We start from the raw sequence: 26,842 nt of genomic DNA, 5'->3' as shown, positions 1-26,842 counted from the left end.
ATGGCTGGCATTAACCTCAACTAAAAGTTTAATAGGAATAATACACGAAGTATAATCACAAATCTAACATAAGACAAATACAAAATACACTCAGAACGCTGGGTCAGAGACCCAGCCTGTGACAGTTTTGCCTGATTTATAATTTATTGCTGATTTAGTGACTGTTTTTATACAGTGTATATTTTGTATAACTTATACAGCACTTTGGTCAACAGAGGTTGTTTTAAAAAGTTCTGTATAAATAAACTTTGACTTGACTGACACATAAAGTAAGGCCAGCATTGCATTGTTGGCATAATTTGGTGAATTTCCAACAAGCTGGTGACTCACCCTCCTGCCCCTGCCTCACTTTTCTTTTTAAAATCAACCAATCAACACTGGCAGCTTACAGGTGCTGTCAGAGGAATGCAGTGCTACTGATTTGACATATTAAACACTTCAAACTACAATAACTGATTTTTGTCTTCTTGTTTTCAGCAGAATCAAAAACACAACACAGGTTGGTTTTCCACAGAAACACAGCCCATGTTTATGTTTATGCTCGAGGCAAATACCAAACTCTACAAGTCAAAAGGAAATAATGATTGGTTTGATGCTCCACCCCCTCCTCATCCTTGCTATTCTCAGCTTGCTGACAGAAGGTAAGCGTTTGGAGCCATGTTGAATGTGGTCAAAGAGGCTACAGATGAGGAATGATGAAAAAATTTAAAAATTTAAAAATTTAAAATTTAAAAAAGTAAAAGTAAAAAAGTAAAAAAGTAAAAATTAGCACATTTTCATTCATTTCTGAGAAAAAAAATAATAAAAACAAAACTTAAAGGCTATTTGTGTGTAACTTTTAGTGTGTGAGGTCTATTCCCCCATGAAAAGTGCTGATATCTTTTTGATAAAACAGGTTGATGAAAGCATGAGCATCAACAATGTGAAAGCAGTAGCTCATGAAATTTAGCTTCTTGCTGCCTATTTGGTCAGTCTAAACTATGCACCCTGGAGATGACATTAAAAAGCTAATTTATTATTTAATTTAATTTAATTTAATTTAATTTAATTTAATTTAATTTATACTGAAGGGCCACCATGTCACAATTTATTCCATGTCTAATACTCCCCAAACTTGACACCTTTGATAAGAGTCCCAACCTGAAAATTTCAACAACTGATCAAGTTTAGATCTATGTAAATTACTAAAATTGGTACAGACTGGAGTTATAACAAACTTCAGTTTATATAAGAGTCTGAATCTGGACATATTTACATCCCAATATTTTCTCTCAGTGTCCTAATCAGTGGCTGTTCTCTAACACCACTTAGTGTGCACAGGAAGTGTGCAGCAGCCGAATATAATCCAGGCTTAAAACAGTCACATGGCTGCATTAAAAGCCCCGACTGCAGCTCAAGTTGATGTGCACCAAGGAGTCAGGGTCCTGTCATTGTTGCAGACATTTCATTTTAATTGTAATTGTGATATCAATTAGGAAACTAGACACACATTTTAATTAAAGCTCTGTGGGACTGAACATTAGACAGACATAATATTTCAAGGACCTTAAAACCTCATATTCCATCCCTGGCTTTTCCAGTCAACATTTTCCTGTATGAATGTGACTGTCTCTTGCTTGCGGTGAAAGTTTTTTGCTTTTTTTTTTTTTTATTTCAGGTGATTCCCAAAATGTTGACCCCTGTAACAGCTACACTGTACTGAATGATGAGTGGCGTTCAACGAATAACATAAATAATCCAGTCCTACACTGTGATCAATATATTAACTGGCAAGGCTGGTACCGCCTGTTTCTGGGGAGCTCCAATGCTCGTATTCCTGAGAGCTGTATAGACACAAACAGGTGTGGAACCCATGCTCCTCTGTGGATAACACAACCTCATCCCACACAGCCAGGTGAAACTGTAACTCGCACTGTGTGCAACAACTGGTCTGGCAGCTGCTGCTATTTTAGCTCACACACCATCCAAGTCAAACTCTGCCATGGAAACTACTACGTCTACAAACTTGAGAGGCCATCTACGTGCCACCTTGCGTACTGTGCAGGTATTGTTACCATTTGATAATGATTACAGTGTAACAAATTCAGCTCTTTAATCTTTTTGTTAAATTAAACAGTTCATAAGAAAAATGGTTTCAGCACCAGAGCAGTGTTATTGTTATTTGTTTGTTTCAAGCTTCCCCAAAGAGAAATATTTTAAAGTTACCAGCCACTGCCAGAATTTTTGATGATATCCATTAATCTCCTAAAATATGTTGCGTTACAAATATGAAAACAGTGAATAGATCAAAAGAAAGAGGAGAGAACCCAAACAAAATTCTGCTACCTTCAGAATTTAATTTTATATCAGCACTTCAATATTGGTAATTGTTGTTGAAAAATAAGAACATTTTGGACAAAAACTTGCATTTTGGTCAAGTTGAACCATTGCTGTCCACTGGATGCTGACCGGGTGCCCCTCCTCTCTGCACATCTTCTTTGCCCCAGCATCTGTTTGGCATTAGCAGTTCAGATTAAAAGTTTCAGTGTCAACTTCATCTGTTTGTTCTTCATTATTATGATTTTCCTGATTTGACCCACCAAACTCATTAACTTCTTCAACCAAATCTTATTCAGAAGGTGGACTGAAACATGGACTATCAGAATTTGAGTCCTTTAACTCCAAAACTTGCAAAACTATATACTGCTTTAATTAGGGTCTGCCCCTAAACAAAGCGGTATGGCCAAATTAAGTAACAGTCATGGTGCCACCTTGTAACTATAGGAAATGCCAAATGTTTTATACTTTGATGACTCACTCCAAGCTCGTGAACTAGAGCTACCTAAAATTTGGCCTGGAAAGCCTTATGAAGTTTGTTACATTACATAAACTGTGAGTTTTCAACAAACAGTGGTAACCTGGCAAATTTTAATGTGTCATCATAAAAACAACATTGCCGTAACACAATACACAATCTGAGTCCCAAATCTGAACCCATCTACATATTCATTAATAGTTAGTGCACCACCTGGTGGAACTAAAGAAAACTTTAAAAAAAACAAAAAAACATAAAATCCAAGGGACCAATTCCCAATTTAAAAGTTTGACCATACTTAAATGTTCATATATTCATCTTTTGAACATAACTTACTGTCTTTCCAGACTGTCCAGAAAGTTCCAAATAATCTACTTTCATTATCAAGAAGCCTTTTAGAGCTGATACTGAGCTGTTCATTCCTGTTATCTTTATTTTTAAGAAAATTATACACCTGTGGTGCCCAGTGTGGTAGACTCCATCTGCACTGCGACCGGCCCCACTATCATTGACGTCCATGGTCAGATTAACTCCATCCAGGATCGCTGTGCGTACTCTCTGTTCTCGACTCCGTCACTCCCAGATTTCCTTGTTCTGGGGAACTTCAGGGACAGACGTCGTAAAGATGTGAGCTTTTTGGACAGTGTGACGCTGCGTGTGGACGGGCATTACATTCACCTGGAACAAGGTGGGAGAGTTCAGGTAAGCGACCTACAGCCACAGTTCATGTGTCAGAGTGGAGTCTGATCCAAAGTCCTCCCTCATCCTCTGCTGTGTCTCCTCTCATCTTTCTTCTCAGGGCTGTTAGAAGCAGTTCTTTCAGAGCTGCTGGACTCAGTGGTTGTTGCTGTGAAATCAGCCTGTTTGTGTGTTTGACATGTTTCACTCAGTGTTTCCACCACTTTGTCTCTGCTGTGATGCAGCTGGACGACTCCACACTGACCCTCGACAGCTCATCTCAGCTGGTTCATGGTGTGCAGCTCTCTAAGGACCAAACTGGAGTCACTGCCAAGCTGTCGCTCTCCAACCTCATCATCTCTGTCTTCTTTGACGGCGACACCGCACAGATCCTCTTAGAAGGTACAGATGATAAAGTTTAATTCATGTAACATAAACTGTGCTGTTATTTATTGTGCTGTTGTGTTTGTCCATTTTGAATATTGATGCTGATCTGACTCATTCTGTCCTGATCCTGTGCAGGACCTGCTGGTTCATCTGTGGAGGGTCTGTGTGGAAACTCACGCAGCTCTCTGAGTGACCTGAGGATCTCTGAGTACAGCTCCACCAGGTAAGACCTCATCACAAGCTCAGAGTCCCTCTGACTGCTGCTGCTGCTGATGTTGCAGATATTCTGTTTGTATGAATGAGCCTGAACTTTGTTGTTTGTCGCCCCCTAGCTGTGAGATGCAGTACAGTGAGACTGCTGACAGCACGATCGACTGCAACAGTGTGACTGAACGGTGAGCAGACTGCTTGAAACATCTTACCACTTTATTTCTAATTCACTTTAAAACAACATAACAGCTGAACAAATTGATGTACAAAAACATAAGAGAACCAGAACAAAACATCAAATCAGCTGTAAGTTAAGATAAAATAAACGTTTAGTCCCACACGTGGGAAATATTTTTGGTCACGGCAGAGAGCACAAGTTAAGAGCAGTAAAAATTAAGAAAAACACAATCGGATAAGATGAAACATAATTACATACTATAAAAAATAAAATAACATTGTGATGGACCGAGTTAAAAAAGCAGGAGTCAAAGGTTTATTAGAAAGATAGGGTTTTCATTTATTTAACCCCCACAATTTTATTTACAAAAGTAATAAATGTTGAACTCATAAAAGAGGTCAAAGAAACAAAACTGAACTCAGGCAGAGAACTGCAATCTTAACAAACCAAACAACTGCCCAAACAATCGTAACTGACCTAAAGAGGAAATGACACACAGGGATATATCTATCTATATATCTATATCTATCTCTATATAACTCGTTAAAAGTCCCCCGATACCGGGGACCGATACCACGGTCTGAGAAAAGTCTGTTTGAGCGGCGTGTAAGGGGTTAATCACAGGCACCGAGTGCCCGCCCCCAGGCCCCGGCTGCAGCTCAGAGCGGGGGAGAAGGGGAGGCGAGACATGTCAGCCGTGTGGAACTATTTCAAAGTGAATGAAGACGACAAAATAAAGGCGGACTGCAAATTGTGCTCAGCGAAATTGTCCAGAGGAGGCTCAAAAGGTAGCGCATTTAACACAAGCAATTTAATCAAGCACCTAAAATCCCAACATGACAATGAGTACAAGGAGTTTACCCACACTTCTAAACCAACACAACCCACGCTGCAGCAAACTCTTGCAAGACGAAAGAAAATGTCCAGAGACAATCTACGTGCTGTGAAAATAATATACTTCAACAAAATGGGAATAGAGCAGCTGCGAGAGACTTCAATATTAATGAATGAATGGTACGGAAGTGGAGGAAGCAAGAAGAATGAGTTGAGTAAAGTTTGACTTATCTGACTGCTTTGTTTCACTTAATGCGCCTTACAATCCGGTGCGCCTTGTGGTCCGAAAAATACGGTACTGCAAACTAAAGTCTGATTTTGCGTTATTTTAAATTAAGAAATAAGAATACATTACTTGAACTTTGTCACGATGGAACAGGGAGGACTCAGGCGCAGACTGAAAAATTACAGAAAACTTAAATTTTATTTACACACTCCCGGTGCACTATATACAGGTGAGGGGAAAGGGTCCAAGGTTCCCAGGGGTACAGGGAAGAATCAGGAAACGTCCTCTCTCGCACAGCTCCACACGAACAGCACAATTCTCTTGGAATGGTCCTTTTCTCACACCCGCCACTCTCACTGCCGCACTCACAAATAGGCTTCGGTGTCCAAACTTCCAAACAGGGCACGAAGGATCTGCACACAGAGATGAGGAATTAACAATGAGAAGAGTACTCAAAATTGGCTTAGGCTAAAGTAGCACTGACGAGCGTTACCCAATAGTCCAGACGAGGTGCTCTCAATCACTGCCTTAAGTAGTGAGAGCAAACGAGGTGAGGAGCCACAGGTGATTGCTGCAGGTGGTGAAGGCCAGGGGCGGGAGTCCACAATGAGCTGCGCCCAGGCAGCGTGTAGAGAGTGAAAGGAGAGAGATGTACTTCAATGTACTTCAGGCCCAGCAACACACTCAGACAAAAACTGGTTCTTCCCAAATGCAAGAACTCCTAAACACAAACTTAATAATGTAGTGTGTGCTGTACAGTGCAATGAGGAATGCTCAGATCTGAACATGTTAACATTTTGGACAGAGAGGACAGATGGTTTGAAAGAGGAGTGAAAGAAGCCATTTAGGTCCACTGTGAGCGACCATCTTTGAACAGAGGCGGTGGTTTACGACACCAACTCTCTGCCATCTATAATCCAGTTCTGACATCCCTTCCCAGACGCCTTAACGCCCACTCACATCCTGGGCCTTTTGACCCTAAGAAATTACATGATAGGGTGGGGCCAGGTTTCACAGCGAACTCACCCGAAACCTTGGCTTTTTTTTTTTTCCTACACTCGTCTTCACCAGTGATGGAAATGACGGCATTACTAACGGTGTTACTTTTTTCAGTAACGAGTAATCTAACTAATTACTATTTCTATTGTTACAACGCCGTTACTGTTACTAACAAGAAAATGCAGTGCGGTCATGTTACTATTTTTCAACAAACATCGGTTGAAGCTGTGTTCATCTTACCACACCTTCTATCAGCTGCACGGAAGTAGAGGTCTACATAATTAATCTGGGTAAATGGCTGCAAGTAACTGTGCATATGATTTTAAAATTGCCAATTTATATTTGCATTTAAAGTTATGAAATATGATTCAACAGACTTGTTTGCGGTTGTTACAGTAAATAATATAGATTTTTCTACTCAGATTTTATGATTTTTGTATGATTTTAGATCAATTGTGTTAATACAGTATGTCAAAATGAAAACAACTGTAAATTCAGACACTTGAGGTTGTGCTGAAAAGGATGATACTAAACACGACAAAGTAAATAGTTTTTAAAGGTGAAATGTAGAAGTAAAATCAAAAGTAGTTAAAATGTCCAGTTATAACCTTTTTAAAGTAACGCAATAGTTGCTTTTCAAGTAATTCATTACTTTTAGAATCTTGTAACTCAGTTACTAACTCTGTTACTTTTTTGAAGATGTAACTAGTAACTATAATCAGAGATGGGCAGTACCGCGTTACTTGTAACGGTAATGCAAAAACGGTAATTAGATTACCGTTACTTTCCCGTAGGAACGCTGCGTTACTAAAACCGTGATTTTTTTGCGAGAATGTCTCATGACAGTGACGTAAACGAGTGCGACAACAGCTGTGTGCAGATCAACAATGGATCATATATCGAGTGTGGGAGAGAGTATGAGCGTGCAGCGTTTAAAGCGTGGAAGTACTGACCTTACTTTGAGTTTGATTCCATAAAAAGTGACAAAAACATTAGTGTCCGTTGTGCGTGGGAAGAAAACTTCTTTTTACAGCGAAAACAAAATCCCCAAACTTCCAAGCAAGCACCAAGTGCGCTACCACGTAATGGGAAATTCACGGATTCAAACTCGCGGATTCTTCCACTGACTGATGCGACACACCTGCACCAGGGTAAAATCCGCCTACCCCACTCCTGCTTTACAGGTGAAAATAGAGCAACAGGACCGCTGAGTCTTTGATTTTATTTATTTTCTGCTGTGTTTTACTTGCATCTATTTGAAAGAGTGAGTGTAAACACACAAAAAATATTTCATTTTATGTGCTGGAATGTGCAGAAAATAGGTTTAAATGTTAAACTAATTTCTTCCAGTCAAAGAATGTTGCATATAATTAAATTTTTGCTTGATACATAAAGTTAAAAGATTAAAACTAATAAAACAAGTTTTAAAAAGAGAACTTTCCATTTGATTACATTTTGTATGATGGATTATGCAGAAAAAGTAGAATTGGGCTGAAAGATCTATCGTTTTATCACCTATTCAGGTTGTAAATCGTGTTTTTAAAAAAATAACCAAGTAACTAAGTAATTAATTACTTTTGAAAATAAGTAATCAGTAAAGTAACAGGATTACTTTTGGGGGGAAGTAATCAGTAATTAGTTACTGATTAATTTTTTCAAGTAACTTGACCAACACTGGCTATAATTAATTACTTTTTCAAAGTAACTTGCCGAACACTGGTCTTCACACCTTGGCGTGGGGACAATGAGCTCACCCAAAACCCTGGCTGATTGTGACCCACACCCGTTTTCACACCTTGGCTCATGTGATTAGGTAGAGGATCATTAGGGGGTCAATTGTCCCTCTTGGGGGATACTCCCACAGGTCTTAAATCTGGGACTCTCCACCGCTTGACCCTAGAACTGAAGAACCTTCTTGAATGTGAGGTCAAACGTCCTCAAGCAACTTAAAAAAGTCCAGACTCTTTTTCTTTCTGTGCCCTTGTTTCATTTGTACCAGTTAAAAATCATGCAGCGCTATTTTGTAACAATTGTAGAATGAGAGGGAGGCCTGGCTAATTCCAGTCAAAAGAGAATTACAATAATCCAGACGACAGGTCACGAACACATGGATCAAAGTGTCTAGGTGGTTTCTAGGAGGGGGACTTAACCACAGGGTTGACATATGAGTCATGTTTAAGGCTGGGGTCTATTTTCACAACTAAATTGGTGATGCTGGACTTTTTATGCAGGACCAAAGAGGAAAGATCTAAAATCATGACCTCTGTCTTTCTTCTTTTTTCATTAAAATTAAAAAGGTTGAGTGCCATCCACCATCTTTCTGTATTATACTTAAATTATGTGTGTTGTGTCTGCACCTCGCAGACCCCGCTGGTTCAAAGACTTATCACCCGTTAACAAAGCAAGACAAACAGCTTAACCGTTTTTTACTTGCTAGTAAGGGGAGTCTGGTCGGATCCTCAGAGCAGCACTTTTGCCCTCGACCTCAGACGACTCCAAAAGAACCAGCCTCCCCTGCAGCCTTTTATTCTCTCACACACAGTTTCCCAAACAGCCACTGTTAAACCCCCCCTGTGGTGCGCCATAAAATGTCATTAAACTAAGGCACTGAGCATGTGTGAGTAACTTCCTGATCACAAATGATCATCTCCCCTCACCCTGTGTATGGCTTAACCCCTCTAATGGTACACAAGCACAGGTGAGGTCATAAATGGCAAGAAATAAACATCCTCCCTAAATAAGGACAGAGAACCTTCACATAGGGTTTCTGCAGTTAAACACTATAACCAATTACCTCCCCCACCTAGATGTAGGCCGGGAGGAGGATGGAAACAGAAGAATGTTGTTGATCATACAGTTTGAAACAAGGCTTACAAATTTAAGTACAACAATGACAACTATTATCAAAATTAACCTAACAATGTGACTTCAGCACAGATGGAAGATAAAAACACCTGATCACAGATGCTTATTTTATTCTCATTAATGTTTTTTTTTTTTTTTTTTATCTGTGGTACAGCTGTAATCTCCTGAAGGAGGCGCCCTTCTCCTCCTGTAACAGTGACATTGACCCAGAGCCCTACATAACCGCCTGCACCGACACTTTGTGTAAATATCCTGCAGTGGACGGACTCAACTGTCAGTTCCTGAAGGCCTATGCCAGAGCCTGCACTCTACACAACCACGCTCTGGATGGCTGGACATCAAAGACCGGCTGCTGTAAGACCTTAATAAGACCTTAATAAGCTCTCCTTTGTTAAAGACCTGAACTGTGGATTTTTAGCACTCCCATGTTTTCAGGATAATAGATCAGTGTGTTCCTCTGTAGCCTCTGAGGCCTTCTGTCAGGACAGGACCTGCAGCGACCACGAGTTCTGTGGTGAGAAGACGGTCGGTGGTGACACTCGCTGCTTCTGTCGGGACATTTTTGCCTCCAAGTACCAAGCAAACAACTCTTTTGGTACGACAGCTGTGACATCATCATGAAAACAGGGCTGAATAATGGAGGAAAACTTCTAACTGTGATTTTTCTGACTGATATTGTGACGTTCAGGTGATCCAACAGTCTGCATGCAGGACTCTGCTTCAGTCACTCTGGTCGGTTGTCTCCTGGAGGACAAAGGCATCGACTACTCTGCCTTACACCTCAACGACCCGACCTGCAGGGGTCAGGTGGACGAGCTCACCCACATGGTGACCTTCAGCTTCAACAGCAGCAACAGCTGTGGGACGGTGGTCACGGTGGGTTTCATCTCCTCCTCTTTACCTTCTACAAGCAGCCAAACATCTTCCAGCATCTGCTGAGCTTCTCCTGCTCTGCTGCAGTTTGGGATCTTTCTGTGAGATCAGCTTCACCTCTGAGCTCTGTGGCTTCTCATCATGTTGATGATCTGTGAACAGAAACATCCAAGTCGGAGTTTGATTCAGTACAAGGAGAAACTCTATAATGTTTATGCTGTGTTAAAATAATGTGACTTCATTCAATGTGCTCGACTCGTCTGCGTGACACAAGCAGTCAAAGGCAGAGACAGAAAGGAGAGTAAAGCTGTTGTTGTTGCTTTTAAGAACAAAGTGAATGAGTTTGATGTTTTTGACGTGTTTATTCAGCAGATTGTTTGTGATGAAATCTGTGATTATAATCAATGACAAGATGTCATAAACATTGGACTGAAGAAACAAGGACACTTTCTTAACTTCACTTACTTAACTTCATACGTCTGAGATAGAGGTCCATCATCTTCAAAGTGTTGATGTTCTCAGATTAAAATCATTGTAAAGAGACTGAAAATAAAGTTAACGTGGCTTCATGTGTCTGTGCAAATAAAGCAAACAGAGCATGATTTACATTCACTTTTTCTAATTGAATAAAACTGATTCAGTGCACTTTGCGATTAATAAAGTGAATTGTCAGATGTTAAAAGTCAGTAACGACATCTGACTGTGTGGCTCCACAGACCAACAACAGTGAACTCATCTACAAAAACACCATCATGACCCAGAACAGCTCCTCTGACATCATCACTCGTCACGACCAAGTCTACATCGACTTCTCCTGTGTCCAAACTCAGCCAGACATCAAGACTGCTACCTTCAGGATCAGAGACAGGTGTGTGGTTGAATTACTTTAAGATGTGAAGCTTCTCATGAGGTTTGTGAGTCAGAGAAAGCTGAAGTGTGTTTGTGTTCTGCAGCTCTGTGATCCAGCACATCACATCTGGAGTTTGGGATTACACTCTGACCATGAAGGCTTTCACTGACGCCGGCCGCACACAAGCTGTGGAGTCCAGCACTGAGGTGCAGCTGAACCAGAAGATCTGGGTGGAGCTCAAGACTGATGGGCTGGATGGAGACATGGTCGCCAGTGGTAACCGACTCCTGCTGGGCCACTGACCAGCCATCACCCGACAGCAGTCCGAGATACGACCTGATCATAAACGGGTGAGACAGACTCAGAGAGTCATGTGATTTTGATCTCTCTCATGGACTCCTGAACAAAGTGTGTTTTCCTGTCTGTGAGCAGCTGTGCCAACCCTGCTGACCAGACTGTGCAGGTGGAGGAAAATGGACTGGGAACCTCCAACTACTTCTCCTTCAACATGTTCGAGTTCACTGGAGGCTCTGGTGAAGTCTTCCTGCACTGCAAACTCCACGTGTGTCCCAAACAGAACAACTGTGTCCCGGTACAGCTTTGTTACCATTACATCACACACAATCAAATATATCTCTCTTCTGTTACGATCATTAAACAGGTTGTTTTCACTTATTCTTGTTTCTATTCTGACACAAAAGCTCAAATGTTCTCAGCAGATTCAGTCCTGAATGAAAGGATCAGTGTTGATCTTCTAAAGTCTGGACTTTGTCTCTCTTTGTCTTTAGACTTGTCCTGGAGCTGCTCGCAGACGCAGATCTGCCAGGTCCAAATATGAAGGTGAAGCCTTCATCAGCATGACCTGGACTCATTAGGTGAGACACAGTCTGCTAGTGCTGAGAAGTGTTTGTAGACAAAGTGCTGATTGTTAGTGCTGTAGCAAATATGTTTCCCATAGAAAAATGGTTTATTTAATTCAACAGAAAGATATTTACTAAGTTCCTCACCAATGAGTTTGTGTTTCCAACTGTCCTCATGTGATAAACTAAATGAACTGCTGAGTGAGTGAAAACTCTTGGTGTGTCATCTGTAGCCTGACAGTCCAGGATCAGGGTGAAGGCCTGTAGTGTTTTCAACAAGGATGTTGGTGACACTGAGTTAAACCACAAATCAAGACCCTGGAGATTAGTTGCAGCTTGTTTAATTGTCTCCATAAACATGTGGGGAAAACTGAAATGACAGATAATAAACTCCATCTCAACAGGTAGAAGCATGTTTACATCAATAAAGTGCATAACGCTCACTAAAACATTCATTTCAGCAAACTATACATCAATATCCAAACCTATCTGTGTAAACTATCGTATAAAGAAACTTCCAGCCTGAATAATTCAGAGTAGATGGCATCTGATTACATTTCTACACTGCCTTTAGCATGTGGAGCTAGTTACCCAGCAAAAAAACGAGTTGCCGGAAGTACTTGTCCTGAACCGGAAGTGCCTGACCAGAACCGGAAGTGCGCCACCAGAACCGGAAATACATTTTAGCTCTTTTCCTTTTAACAAAAACGTATCTAAAGCATGAATTATACATTTTAACATGTATTAATTTTTTTAATGACAAATATGTTTAGAATTATTTATTTTAAACGTATTAACTTATTTATTCAGAAAAATGCCTTAGGGCAACATACTCCATGCCTGGCCTCAGGAGGCCACTATGTTAAACAAACATTATGCAATCAGTCCTTTGGCAGGAGGAGGATAAATTCTGTAACCGGTCTCATAAATGTCTTTACATATCCTTGATCGCATGTCTTTACCTCAATCTTCCTTACTCGATTGTCATTGCTTGGGAATTTGGCAGTGATCCTGGCCATGGGCCAGCTGTTTCATGCAACCTGCTTGTCCTTGAGCAGAAACAGGTCACCAACTTGGAGGTTTCTGCGTGACCCAGTCCATTTCTGCCTTAGCTGCAATGTGGGTAGATACTCTCACCTCCAGCGTGGATAGGGGATAGGACGAAAGGTTTCTCTGTATCAGTGGACACTGGGATGAGCGACCTTACATTTATTATGGCTGTAACTTCAGCCATGAGTGTCCAGATGAGTACTTGGAGGTGAGTGACTCAAGTTTTTACTTGTGGTCTAATTTCTGAGTCCTTATCTGGTTCAATCAGGTCAAACATTCCACTCACTTTTGTTGTATCTGCGGCAGGATGGTGGATGAAGGGTGGTCCGGTGAACCAGGTGGACTTTTTTTAGTTGGAATGCTGACAATGACCTAGATGCATGGTCTGGTGGATTTTCCTCTGTGTGCACATAATGCCACTATTCTGGCTTGATGACTGGCGAATGCGCTGTACTCTGTTGTGAACATATGCGTAAAACCTTTTTGACTACAGATGTAGCCAAGCACTACCTTACTGTCTGTATAGAAGTGCACTGCATCAAAGTTTAAGTCCAACTCATTTTGAATGAGGTCGGCCATTTCTGCTGACAAGACGGCTGCACATAGTTCAAGCCTTGGTATTGTAGGTTCTGACAGGGGGGCTAGTTTTGCTTTGCCCATTACGAAGCCTACCTCGACGTTCCCATCTGTTTGATTTGCCTTTAAGAAGGCTATGGCTCCTATGGCCTTAGTAGAGGCATCTGAGAAAAAACACAGTTCCTTGCGCTTTGCTCAACTTAGTGAGGTGGATGTGTAGGTTCTGGGAACATGTAGTTCTTTTAGGTTCTGAAGGGAATTTCTCCACATTTCCCATCTGCTTTGTTTATCCTCTGGAAGGGGTACGTCCCAATCTGAACATTCTGAAGTAAGCTCTCTGAGTAGAGCCCTTCCTTGGATTGTAACAGGTGCCAATAGGCCCACAGGATCGAAGACGCTATTGACAGAGTGTCATGATTCGGCTGAATCATGAACCTATGAACATTACCCAGACAGACCCAGACAACTACAACCCACCCTAGGTCTAGGCACTGGGCAAAGGGGGCATTATGGGGGCCATTAATTCTCTGCCTGACCTTCTGTGCCTGTAAAACATCTGCCATGTAAAACACATCCCTAGTAGCAGGAGTATTTCGGCTTTAGAGTCTAGCTCTGGGATGTACTTTGCTATGGTACGGAGGTGCGGCTGGTGTAGCACTGCGCTGGGAATTGGGATTTCATTCCTATTGTTAGGAATGTCCTGACACTCTATGAGCGATGGTAGAGGGATAATTACTGACCTATCCAGTGACTCGATATGGAAGCCTTCAGCTATTTTACCCCATGTTTCTACAACACCAGAGCATGTTCTACGATTGCAGGAGAAAGGTTCACTTTTAATGTCAAAAAGTTCGAAGAACTCAGGCTTGGCTAAAGAACAATTGCTCTGATCGTCTAGTATTACATATGCCTTAACAGCTCTGTCTTTGTAACCTTTAGGGTACACCAATACAAGACATGGAACATGAACGTCCCCACTGACCTGGACCGCACACATCTGTGCAGCTTGTTGTGACATCAACTGTGTCGTGACCAATGTTCCCTCTAATTTTTCATGTGTCTGAGCGAACACACAAACTCCCCGAGCGATCCCTTGGACCACTGTGAGCAACAGCAGACGTGTGCACTGTGGTCATGCCAGCATCAAATCCATCCAAGTTACATGGTTTATTAAAATAATCAAATTACAGCATTTACATTTCTGTTAGACTACTTTTAATTAACTGCTTTAGCCCACTTACAATGAAAATGAAAATTTAAAAAAAAGAAAGAAAATTAAAATACATCTTCTTCATGACCTGTGTAGTATGTTAACACCATTGGAAGTAAAAAAATAACTTCAACTCTAATTTTGAAAACACAGTTATTATTTTTTTTAATAGAGCTCTGACTTGTATTATGAGTCTGAGTCTGTGGTCTGGGAGAGAGTCCTGTAACTCTGTCTGCAAAATACAGTATATAATGACCAATGTTGGGCAATTAATTATATAGTTACTTCTTCAAAAAAACTTACTGAGTTTTGAAAACAACAAAGTTTTTTGCAGCTGTTTACTTAAAATGCTGCCAAGTCGTTTTTTTAAACAAACATTTCAAAATATGTATTTATTTACAGAACAATCAGGTGTTCTGCATCAAATCTGATGCCACACAAATTATTTGTGCCACTCCAAAAAATAATTTGTGTCCACTATGAGATAAAGGAGAACATCAAAAGCCTGATACCTGCAGGCCTGACAACAGGAGATGTATCACTCCTGTAACACCCGTAACACTCACCTCATTGTTCTCACACACAACACAACTATTGACTACACTACACACTAACCATACAAGATTTGCGCTAAACGTAAAACACCGTAGTCACTCTTAAAACTTCCCCCCTTTCCTAAACAACTAAAAGCCATGTTGCCATATCATTTTTTGATTGGTCGACATGGTACATTTTTCGAACAATAGGAAAGGGTGGGGGTTTTTTTTATTTTGTTTTTGCTCACAGGCGGAGAGTGCTTTCGAGCGTTTTCCTTTTAAAATGCTGTTTTTACCGTTTCTACCCGCAGTAAATATAAACAACAATAGTATTCAGGAAGAAAACCAAGCATTGCATATATTTTTATCATAACACGTTGTCATTAACGTGGCTTCCCTCCACATCAGCCACGCTGCTTTGCTAGCTAAAACACCGGTGTCAGCACATAAGGACGCTGTCACAGCCTGTCAACGACGTTGATTAGCTGCGTGTATACGAATGTGAATAGCATCATTGGCTGGACTATGGGATAAGGTGGCATCATTCTTATCACATACTGGAGCAGCCAGTCACTTGCTGACTAACACTGCAAAACAGAATTGTTAACGTATTTACTTTAATTTCAATTCAGGTTAGATTTTTTTTTTGTGCGCAATACAGATTTTTGGTGCGCAGAGACCGTGCCAGCAGTGCACAATTGCGAACACGCGCAGCTTAGAGGGAACATTGGTCATGACTGCTTGCTCTCTCCCCGCCATTATCTTGTGCTGGAAGTGGAGCCTTGTTGGTCTGTGGTGGAGGACTGTGTCGTGACCTGTGCTTTCACATTCAGAACACTTTACTGAAGATTTGCAGTCCTTCACAATATGAGTGTCTGAAGAACAGCATCTGAAGCATATTTCTTTTCTCTTTAAGGAAGGCCTTCCTTTCATCAAGTGATTTCTTCCTAAGCATGAATTACACATTTTAACAACATGTATTTATTTTTTTTATGACAAACATTTTTAGAATTATTTATTTTAAACGTATGAACTTATTTATTCAGAAAAATGCTTTAGGACAATACAAGGCCAATCTCAGCTCCGATGATGAGCAGATGAGAGGAAGAAGTGACATGACAGAGAGGACTGAGGGTTGTTCAGCAGTCACAGTGGGGTCTGGTTTATCTTCTCAGGTGGTTTCCATGGTGACTCGGACTGACTTACAAGTTACTGACCTCCACGATGATCCTTGACTTCTGATTGGTCCTAAGCCAGATTTTGGATGTTGGGAAGACTGAGCTCAGTTCTGCGGCAAACTCCCACAGCTGGAATAAGCAGATGTTTTTTTAGAGCAGGACCAAACTGTCGTCTTTGACACATGATAAAGTTCAGATGATGTTTTTTTTTTCAGTTTCATTAGTAACTTGGTGAAAGGGAAGAGTGTGAGCTGCATGTGATTTCCAGCCTAACCATATAAATAAATCTCGGGTAAATCTACACTCCTGAAACTTAACAGAATCAGATCTCACTAACACTGTCAGATATTTTACTTGAGTTAAGGATACTGGACATATTTATTTCTTGGCTATATTCATAGAAAGAAATATATGAATACAGGTCCAAAGCATCCATGAACAGTGAGGCTTTTAACCAAAGCGTAATTTTTCTTTCTCAGGTTGTTGTATTTTAAAATGATTGAGGTACAAAGTGATGAAAATTTCCAGTGAATCGAGTAAAAAATGGTTTATTCTGTGAACATGAAGTGATTTAAAAGTAAATATGAAAATCATGTCTTTAAGAAGGTGGTAATCAGGGTAAAATATTTAAAGGGGATCATCTGGTTTCTTACTCTTTTTTTTGTAGCTGAATGTTGTAAAGGTGAAGGTGTGTGGATTTCTTTTTCACCTGTTATCAGACCATTACAATCATGTGAAGTATGCAAGCAGAGTCTCTTTAACTCCGATTGTCTTATAAAACAAGCCGGATGCAGCTCAAAGTGGACACAGCTGCTGAACTGTTATTAGCGAAAGAACCAAGAGAGGACCACAGCTGAGTTATCAAAGTTGTAATTTGGTCTCTTTAAGGCAGGTGAAACAAACCAGTGCTGGAGTCCATGTGACAGAAAACTGACCAGCTGTAACCAAAGCTGCAGTCAGCTGATCTGTGGTCGTATCTTTAAACAACTGTGTGACAGTAAAACGAAACAGCTGGTTTATGTGTTTCCCATTTGAGCTGCTGATTGGCACTTAAAGTTGCAGGACAGCATCACCTTTACTGTGATCTTTAGTGCTCTGATAAGCTCAAGAACATATGGAAGTTACATCTTTCCTTTTAGAAAACACACAGTACAAAGTGAGCATGATTTCATGGTGACTTTTTCCTTTCTGTGTTGTTTTTGGAGGCAGCAGTGTTGATAACAGCACATGAAACTGAGACTTGATGCTCTGCTTTGTCGCCTTCACGCTTTACTGTTTGTTCCAAAAGACCAAAAAAAATAAATAAAGGACATGGGTAATAAAATAACCAGAGTTTGTTTTTTCTCTTCTTTGTCACTTCCACTCAGAAACTGTTTGTTGCCATCAGCTGTTTCCAGGTCCATTTCTCTTTCAGTTCTAAGATTATAAGATCAAAAGCACATTTCTTTCATGTCAGTCCGTCCTTGATGCATATATGTGTCGTACTGTTTCACAATGTGTGGCCTATGGACCTCCACAAATACGTTGTCTGATTTGCTCCATCATCAAACTTTGTCTTGAGGTTCAGCTGCTCAGGAGGATGAGATCAGGAAGTGTGACAAAAGGGTCATTGCAAATATTGCAAAGTCAATCCAAACACCAGCAACTGTGAGAAATGTGATGCGCTTCACACAGGAAAGGAATGTCTTTCAATGTCACCATTTGTCTTAGGCCAAACTCTTGAAACAGCCACGTGTGTCACACCTTTTAATAGTTTCATAAGCTTTTCATGCCTATGTTTCTTTAATTATGCCTTGAATTAAGTGGAGATATCATCTGAAATTCAGGAGCGAGAACACTCCTTCACGCCCCTTCGGACCTCAGACTATAAATGCCCCCTTCTCCAATACCCGCTGTTCTTTGGCGAACTTTCTAAGAGCTTAAAATCCTACTCACCCTTTCGGCTCATTACCATGGATTCCCTGTCGCTCAGCCCATTGAACGAAGACCTCATTTTTTCTCCACCTGAATTTCCCCTGGCAGTCCTGGATCCGCAGCCTGTATTTCCAAGCGGGTCAGCCGTGGAAAGCCCGATTACCACCGGCCCGTCCGGGGAGCGCTCCAGCGGCCGTTCTCGCTGCTCGGCTGTATCCATTCCTCTGAACTCCTCTCTCCACTCGCTTCAGCAATACAACGGCTCTGGTCGCTCTTCATCCCAGCGAAACTACGACCTCCGAACCACTATTAGAGGTCGACCCACCTCCAGCAAAAGTTCAAGGCGGAGCTCCACGCCGGATCACTCTGAGACACGTCTCCAGCTCCGCGGAGAACCCCGGAAATCAAAACCATCTCAGTGTCCAACTCCGAGGAAACGCCGCTGTCCCCACGCCCAGGTGAGGTCTCCCGAAGATTCTTTACTGTCGAAGGTCTCGGACTGGACTGTCGCCTGTCTTCAACGAGTTTTGAAAGAGAGAGGCATTCGCTTTCGCCGGTCCGACAATAAGGCTACATTATTCCAATACTTCTTAACGTTCCAGAGCCACCACCCTCATTCACTGAACAGCGTTAATTCTCCTCCGGGAATAAATGCCTCCATTAATGCAGCCTCCTCGCTCCTCACAGCCTCACCCAGTCAGCGTCAACCACACCTCCACATCGCTCCGCATGCTCCTTACTCAGCGGCTCCTCCCACTAGGCGCGTCACTCGACGAGGGTTTCCAGTTCTGCGCTCTCCATTCCCTCCTTCGCAACTCGCCTCAGCAAACCCTCAGCTAAACTCCGCAGCCAACCTCAGCACTGGGTTGACAGGTTTTCAGTCACTCCTAACACCGCCCGGTTTTTCGCTGGCCTCGGCTACCCCCCCCCCCCCCTCCAAAATCACCGGCCCCAAATCCTTCTCCTGTGTCCGCTAACCTCATTCTTCCTCCTTTCACGCAGCCTGCTCTCCCCAGGGTGGTCGATAGCCAAGATGGCTCCATCGTCATTCTCGGCACGGCCCCTTCTCGAGCTCACTCCACTCGAGTTTGCGTTTGTTTTCTCGTTATACACAGATGTTCTCTGCACTGCTTTTCCCTCCTGAAGACAAGAGTTCGACTCCTACCTCTCCATCGTACTCGATCTCTCACTAAGATTCGGCAGCACCGGCTTCTATCAGTACCACGTCCAGTTCGCTTCTCAGGCAACTGCTCGCCTCCGGCAGCTTAACCAAGACACTTTCTGGGGCAGTCTCAATCAGGAATTCTACTGTCGCGTCTTTGCTGCTCGTTCTTCTCTCTCCTGCGAGTCGTGCAGTGCCCCGTCGCACCCTGCTTCCGCCTGCATCATCCCAGCCCAAAAAGGCTGTCAGCACTCATGCCGTTCTTCCATTCTTACCCGTTTGACCCCGGCTCCAGTACCAGGAATCCCTGAACCCCCGACTTCGACTCCCTCCATGCCCTTGCTACAAGGTTCAGACAAGTGGGGCAAGCCCGTCATGCACCTGCGAGGCCGCTCCATCCGCAATAACTTTAACGACTTCAGCTGTTCCATGTCTCAGTGCCGCTATCTCCACGCTTGCTCCTTTTGCGGCGGCAGCCATTCCCAACCCATATGCCCCCACAAGCCCACCGAACCATAATAAAAAAAATATAAAAAAGTCCTCGGCACAACCCTAGGCACGGATTGTTTCCAGGCCTCCCTTCCAATCAAATAGCTCTATCGCATCACTCTCCTCCCCTGAACTTCTCCTCGCCCCACGTGCTCCAAACGTCAGCTGCTCTCCCCTTTGGATCGTTCGTACCGTGCACTTCACATAATCCTGCAAGGCCGCGCATATCTCCCACCCACTTCGCTCGCAGCGTCTCCACCGTCACTCCTCGACCCTTTCACGCTCGATAGCGCTCCGGAGCCAATCCGTGTCCCCTGCTCGCTAACTAGAACAGCATCTCTTCCCCTATGACAATCAGCCGTCGCAGCCCAATGACATTCAGCCCTACACAAGCGCTGCCCCTTCTGCCGGCTTTGGGGGTTATTATGACGGAAGGCGGTTCTATTACATCCACGAGCGGTTCCTGCCTTCTTCAGCTGTTTCCAAAACCATCCGGCCATTATCGTGGCCTTCCGTGGGGGCTCGAATGGTCAAGAAGATCTGTTCTGTATCACTCTGACAATCTCCCAGCAGCAACACAACCAACAAGACCATAGCAACTCTTCTTCCATCATGCCTCCATGCGGCTGCCCACACATCCAAATTCTCGGCCCCACGCAGAGGCTGCTTCTACTCCAGTTCCTCCTTTTTTAGCCATTCAAAATCTAAACCCTAGCATCATGGAACCCAGCAGCGTCTCTGAGTAGCAATATTAAATAGTCTCGCTGCCAGTGCATCTTCCACCTACGGGACTGCTCGTAACGCGCCCGTTTGTTCCACAGTAACTTCAATCTTCCCTTCCCATTATTCGACACCATAACCATTCCAGCTTAATATCTACGCCTTCCGGATTCTGTGAATCAAAATTCCCACGATAAAGACATATCTCAGCAGCATCAACTTCTCCGCCAAACTGCTCTCCAAATTCGGCCACCCTGTAACTAGACCATGGTTTCTTTCACGCATTCATCAAGTGCTCTCATCATCCGGAATCCCTCCCAATCTCTTCTTTAGCCATTCACTCCATTTCGGCGCCGCGACTCCTGCCTTTCGCTAGGAATCCTCGACCACATAACCAGCTCCTCAGCCGTTGGTCATCACAAGCCTACCGTTATACATTTGTAACAATCTCTAAAGACCTTCAAAAACGCCCAGTCTCCACTCCAGCAGGGGATGCCTTCTTTGGGGGTTCTACCCAGCCGGGAGCCATCACCAGTCCCCTTAGAGGCCTTCCCCAAACCGCAGCACCAGTTCATACTCCCTCACGCAGAGGCTCCCTCATCTCTCCGCTCATCGTTTAGAGGATGTGGTCCCCGCTAGTGAAACAACAGAAAATTTATTGTTTTAAAATAATTGAATAAGTTAAATTAACTAAACATGACTAAGACCAACAAATTATTAGTATTGGTCTCACTGTGACAAAAATGTCATACAGCATTTTTTGTTAAGAAATGCATTTCACAGCAACATTTGACAAACTTCTTCTACATCACATTTTGTTTGAAATGTTGCCAGACTAGATTATATAGGGGATAAGATATATTATTTAAGGGTTAGAGTTATTTAATGGGTCAATAATTACCTTTAGTAAGAAAAATCTAGGTTTCTAAAATTAGTTTAGTCGCTGCCATTTTGGAAATTATGTCACAGGTACCTAGAGCCATTCACTTGTCACATGACTGCATCAGGCTGTTCAGTAGATGGCACTTGGGAACTTCATGGGTTAAAAGTCAATGTTGAAACTCTAACAGGAACGTTCTTCAGTGTTTAAATGTGACAGCTGCCTCAAAGTGGGATATAATGGGTTAAATACATAATTTATATCTTTTATTAATACAATAAATTTTATGTTGGACATATTATATTTATATTATATTACCAAAGTGCAGAGGTGTGGACTCGAGTCACATGACTTGGACTCGAGTCAGACTCGAGTCATTAATTTTATGACTTTAGACTTGACTTGAAAAAATGTTCTAAGACTTGTGACTTGACTTGGACTTTTACACCAATGACTTGGGACTTGAATTGGACTTGAACCGGTTTACTTGAAAAGACTTGATATTTTACCCCAAATATAAAATGTAACATGCATATGATACAGAGATTGAAAATGTGACGTCATTCACGGGTAGAACCGCAAAGGATTCTGGGAACTCGTGGCAAGCGGTACTAGCGCACGCAGGCTTTCAATTAAAATCAGTTATACAGCGATAAAATGAAACACAAAAATGTCAAGAAGCTGTTGTATTATTAACTGCAATAGCCAGTCGCATGACAGCCACGGGAAGCCGACGGGTAAAGAGATCGGTTGTTATCGGATTACGTCGTTGAAGAGAAATTGTTCGAGCCATGTTTCCGAAGTAACAAAGGCGACTGGATTGCAGCCATTCAAAGACCAAATATAACGTCCCAGAACACTCCAGCTCACAGGTTAGTCTGCTCCAAGCATTCCCACAAAGGTCAGTCTGCTGTTGTAGTTAATGCGTCATTTTTCTTAACATAATTGGTGATATAGGTTACAAGCAAGTCTGGCGCTGAACAGAAATTGTCGCGCTATGCTCCTTTATTTATTGTGTTTATTGTGCATAAATAGTGAATTGTCCTGACACAATATTGCGTTTCGCTTCTGTTATTATGGTACATTGACAAAAACATATACTTTTATTCACAGGATAAAACAGTTGTTTTGTATCACTAATTGTCCAGTACGATTACAGCATACAGTATTATTGTCACTGCTACATTTCTGTGATGCTACCAGAAATTATTTCCACTGCTAATTAATTACCATTGAGCTCAAAGGTCCTATTAATAAACGGTTAACGAATGTGTATTTATGACGACGATTTGTGAGACTGGTAAACTTATGATACGTACGATGGTCTTTACTTTCTACACGGTGCATTTCAAGGTCCTGCACCCATCCGTCGGTAAACTGTACCTGGGCTTGTTGCAGTGACCGGAAGTTACTAAACTTCACGAGTGTGTGCACTCACTCCAAGAAGCGTATAATTATAAATATGCATATAAATATGCTACGATGAGATAGCTGACTTCATCTAACTAGCAAATGTTTTCCAGGCTACGTTGGTGATGCAGTTTTTTTTAATGTGTATGATATTTTTGTCATGCGATTTTAAAGCCAGTCCTACAAGCGCATCCAAGAATAACATGCAGCTTATCTCAGAACTGTCGGTGAAAATTATTCTTGGAGCTAGGTTTAATTGAGCTGCATTTTAAAGAGGTGCAATTTCACAATTTGTGTATATTTTCTAAGTTCACTATTTTGTCATGTGTTGAGAAAAACACAGATTTAAAAATTACATGGTCTAATATTTACATTTAGCATATAACTGCAACATGCTTTTTTTCGTTGTTTTTTTTTAAAGACTCGAAAGGACTTGAAATTCAAAATTTCAGACTTGTGACTTTACTCTGACTTTTACACCAGTGACTTGAGACTCGACTCTGACTTGCCTGACATTACTTGAGACTTGACTTGAGACTTGAGGATAAAGACTTGAGACTTACTTGAGACTTGCAAAACAATGACTTGGTCCCACCTCTGCCAAAGTGTGATAGAGACTAGTATAATGAAGTACATTAGCTAACTTGTTTGCTAGCTAATCTTAAAATTCCTGCTGGGTAAGCTGATGTAGACTTACAACCTTGTTTTTACAGCCCCATGATTTCTCAGACTCAGATATACATCACATACCAATGAAAATATTGGTGTGTGATGCCAATCACATACCAATATTTTTAGTAAAAAGTAAAGTAAAAAGTAAAAAAACAAACACACACACACACATGAGAATGTTTGCCTTCATTTCTGTCAAACAATGCAGTTTACAACATTGCTAGTAATAATAATAATGGATTGGATTTATATAGCGCTTTTCAAGGCACCCAAAGCGCTTTACAATTTCACTATTCATTCACTCTCGCATTCACACACTGGTGGAGGCAAGCTACGGTTGTAGCCACAGCTGCCCTGGGGCAGACTGACAGAAGCGAGGCTGCCATATCGCGCAATCGGCCCCTCTGGCCAACACCAGTAGGCGGTAGGGTAAAGTGTCTTGCCCAAGGACACAATGACCAGGACAGAGAGCCCGGGGATCGAACCAGTGACCTTCCGGTTACAGATACGCTTCCCAACCCCCTTAGCCACGGTCGCCCATAAAGTGGCATCATAGGCACTACCCACTTATGTATTTAACCCATTATATCCCACTTTCAGCAGCATTCTTTAGTGCTGAAGAGGAAGTCACATGATGCAGCGTCAGTGGCGTGTCCAGCGTGGTGGCCTGGGGGCGCACAGGCAACCCCCCCAACCAGACTGTCCACCCCAAAGGCAAAACAATAAAATTCAATCAAATATCAAATGTCCGATTATGTTTTCACGGTGAAGCTCAGATATCCGAGTGTAAGTGAATGCAACATCGGCTTCTGAGCTTTGCATCACGTTAGCAAAGGTAGGAGAGCCAAGCACGAAAGACGGCACTGCAGGAAACAATTTTTCGGTGAAAGAAAATGAGGACAGAATAAATGTCCCGGTAAGTAATATTAAGTTTGTTGAGTTTAGTAAACTTCGGTGAAATTAGAATACCAAGGAAAAAATAACACTTAAAGAATTATTGCAGCCGTCGAATATTTCAGACAGTAGGCTACTGAGGGGAGCTAACATAAGAGTTATGAGTTATAAGATATAATCTAAGTCGTAACATTGCTGTATGGAGCTGCAGATTTGGTTGCAGGTTAACATAGCTGGACTGGCCATCGGGCATACCGGGCATATGCCCGGTGACTTATTTTTTATTTTTTTTGTAACGGCATGAACAATGAGAGGTGGTGGATTGGCCAGATGCAGGTCGATGTGTAAAAATAACTCAGTTGTTTGGTGGTGACTATGGTGGAGCTTCCACAGAGGCCAGCAGGTGGATGAGGGAAGGGGAGGCAGGAGGAGAGCCCCGAGGCAGCCGCCAGTCCGAGTGTCAGGTGAACTGAACTTCAGGTAAGAAGTTATGACCTGCAGTCTATCTGGGTCAGATATAAACCAAGTTTAGGTGTAGTTTATTTTCGTTGTGCTGACTTTTTACCGTCAGTTGCAATAACTCGTACTGCGTTCTAGCCAGCTTGACGGAGTTTCTATACAGCTGGGTGGGTGCTATGATGTTACTGATAGTGAACTTTATTTTATTCATAAGGTTAGTTAGTAGAGTTGCCAACGGCTCCTTAAAAAATGGAATGGTCCCTCATTCAGAGAAAATATTACACGTTTCGTATTGAGCTGAGAAGAGATGCAGTTTGTCCTGGTCTTTTGCTATAATGAAAAAAAGACACAAAGCTGGATTTATTCTGTCGTTACGCTGCACAGCTGCCTCTTCTCTCATTCTCTCCCCCTCCCTCTCCTGTTGCTACTTCAATCATTAAACTGATCAATGATCAGCTGATTGACTTGTCTCTCTTGTTTATTTATCGCCCACTTTGCGCCAGAAACAGGAAACCAGCGAATGTCGCTAACAACAGCAGCACGTTTAAGCTTGATCAGCTGTTGTTAGAATTTATTTAATATTAATTTCTAGTATCAGCTGATGTTTGCTGGAGCCACAGCTGTAAAGCTGCTGGTCATGATGTCGGTTTGGATATGTGGTGAGAGGGAAACATGAAGATGAAACCAGGAGATGTCCTTACTGAATCATCAGAGCTGAACAGGTGATGGAGAAACAGGTTTACCTTTTAGGTGACATGAATGAGTTGAAGGGAAGTTATGAACTGTTTCTGAGAGACAAATAACACCAGGATCCTTTTTTATGTAGCTGACAGCTGGTAACTGTGCAGGGGCGGGTCTAGCAAAGTTTTGCCAGGGGGGCAGGTAGGGCATTAACAGGGAGAGGGGGGCACAAAGAAATACTTTTCTTATTCTCATTTAAAATATCTCGCTTTTATTAAATAATTATCTAAATCTTACAACCAAAGTTTTTATCTGACGTAAAATGTATAGAAATCATACACATACCAACAAGACAGTGTACATCACTGTCACAACAGCATTTGTTTTCATTCAAAGGCTTTATGGCTTTAATACCTGGTGGGCCGGTCTGTAGTGAAAATGCCAGATTTTCTGTCCCAGTCCAGCCCTGCAGGTTAATACTGGCAGTGTCACCATGCCAGCTGACTGTATTTCATCATCAGCCAGTGTTGTTCTTGATCAATATTACCAAAGTTTACCATAAGGCAGCATAGAAAGTATTTACTTGCTTTCAGGTTTTATTCAAATGTTAGTCTTTTCAGTTGTTTTTCCACTTTTTTCCTGTTTCAAAATCAAACACCATTTTGTGAGAAGATTATCTTCTTTTTTTAACAGGCAGATAAAATTTTACATTGGAACTGGCTAATTTGTCAATTGTTTGTTACAAATGTTCGTATTTTAATATTAAAAAATGTTTTTGCCCAAAACATATGTGCACTATATGTCAGTAAAAATACTATGCAAATATTGCTGTCCTTGAATGCTGAGTAAACACTGACTGATTGTATCTCTTGTACTTTATCAACGCAGTATCTAAAAACTTTGCACCGTAGTGGTTAAAATCTCATTCTAATAAGAGTTAAAAGCGCATTCGGTTATTAGTTTTATAGGGTTATTGAATTATGGTTAACAGTTGGTAGAATTTTTTTTAAAACGTTATCTGCCAATTACATCTGCCACCCTTCTCCAAATCTGTGCCCCTACCTGGCCCCCCCAACAAAACTTTTCTAGACACGCCATTGTGCCGCGTTGGTTCCTGGAACTAGGTCTGCTACATGTGGTGCGTCAAGAACTTGTACAGCTCCCCTTTATGAGGCTGTGTTCTGATCTCACTCAGAAGTCACTGGTTATTCAGGTAAAAGTGTCCCAGCATTTAATGTTAAATATTAAACTCATAGC

General features: G+C 41.9%; 2 protein-coding genes and 1 long non-coding RNA gene across 3 annotated transcripts in view; 2 read left to right on the top strand and 1 right to left on the bottom strand.

Moving 5' to 3' along the window:
• The first annotated feature begins 477 nt into the window (after positions 1-477).
• On the top strand, positions 478-17,631 carry LOC120720232 (pancreatic secretory granule membrane major glycoprotein GP2-like). The gene is given in 15 exon segments (XM_040009876.1): positions 478-641; positions 1,658-2,044; positions 3,237-3,496; positions 3,718-3,874; positions 3,995-4,082; positions 4,192-4,254; positions 9,326-9,525; positions 9,635-9,766; positions 9,860-10,047; positions 10,761-10,912; positions 10,998-11,166; positions 11,168-11,244; positions 11,327-11,486; positions 11,683-11,769; positions 16,302-17,631. Coding segments are annotated over 14 exon segments (2,181 nt in total). The 5' UTR covers positions 478-580; the 3' UTR covers positions 16,302-17,631.
• LOC120720255 lies at positions 9,859-10,569 on the bottom strand. The gene is made up of 2 exons (XR_005692847.1): positions 10,510-10,569; positions 9,859-10,196 (listed from the first exon to the last, which is right to left on the bottom strand). It is a non-coding gene; the product is annotated as an uncharacterized LOC120720255 (long non-coding RNA).
• The window catches only part of LOC120720223 (coiled-coil domain-containing protein 171), a 34,114-nt gene continuing 21,766 nt past the window's right edge, over positions 14,495-26,842 (top strand). The window contains exons 1-2 of the mRNA XM_040009856.1: positions 14,495-14,508; positions 24,898-24,909. The gene's annotated coding sequence lies outside the window, so the exon portion shown is untranslated. The remainder of the gene's footprint in view (positions 14,509-24,897; positions 24,910-26,842) is intronic.

Source organism: Simochromis diagramma, unplaced genomic scaffold, assembly GCF_900408965.1.
Source record: "Simochromis diagramma unplaced genomic scaffold, fSimDia1.1 OVJJ01000566.1, whole genome shotgun sequence".
In the NCBI taxonomy this organism is placed as follows: Eukaryota; Metazoa; Chordata; class Actinopteri; order Cichliformes; family Cichlidae; genus Simochromis; species Simochromis diagramma.
Note: the sequence above shows the minus strand (reverse complement) of the source record. Positions and strands in the feature narration are given on the sequence as shown.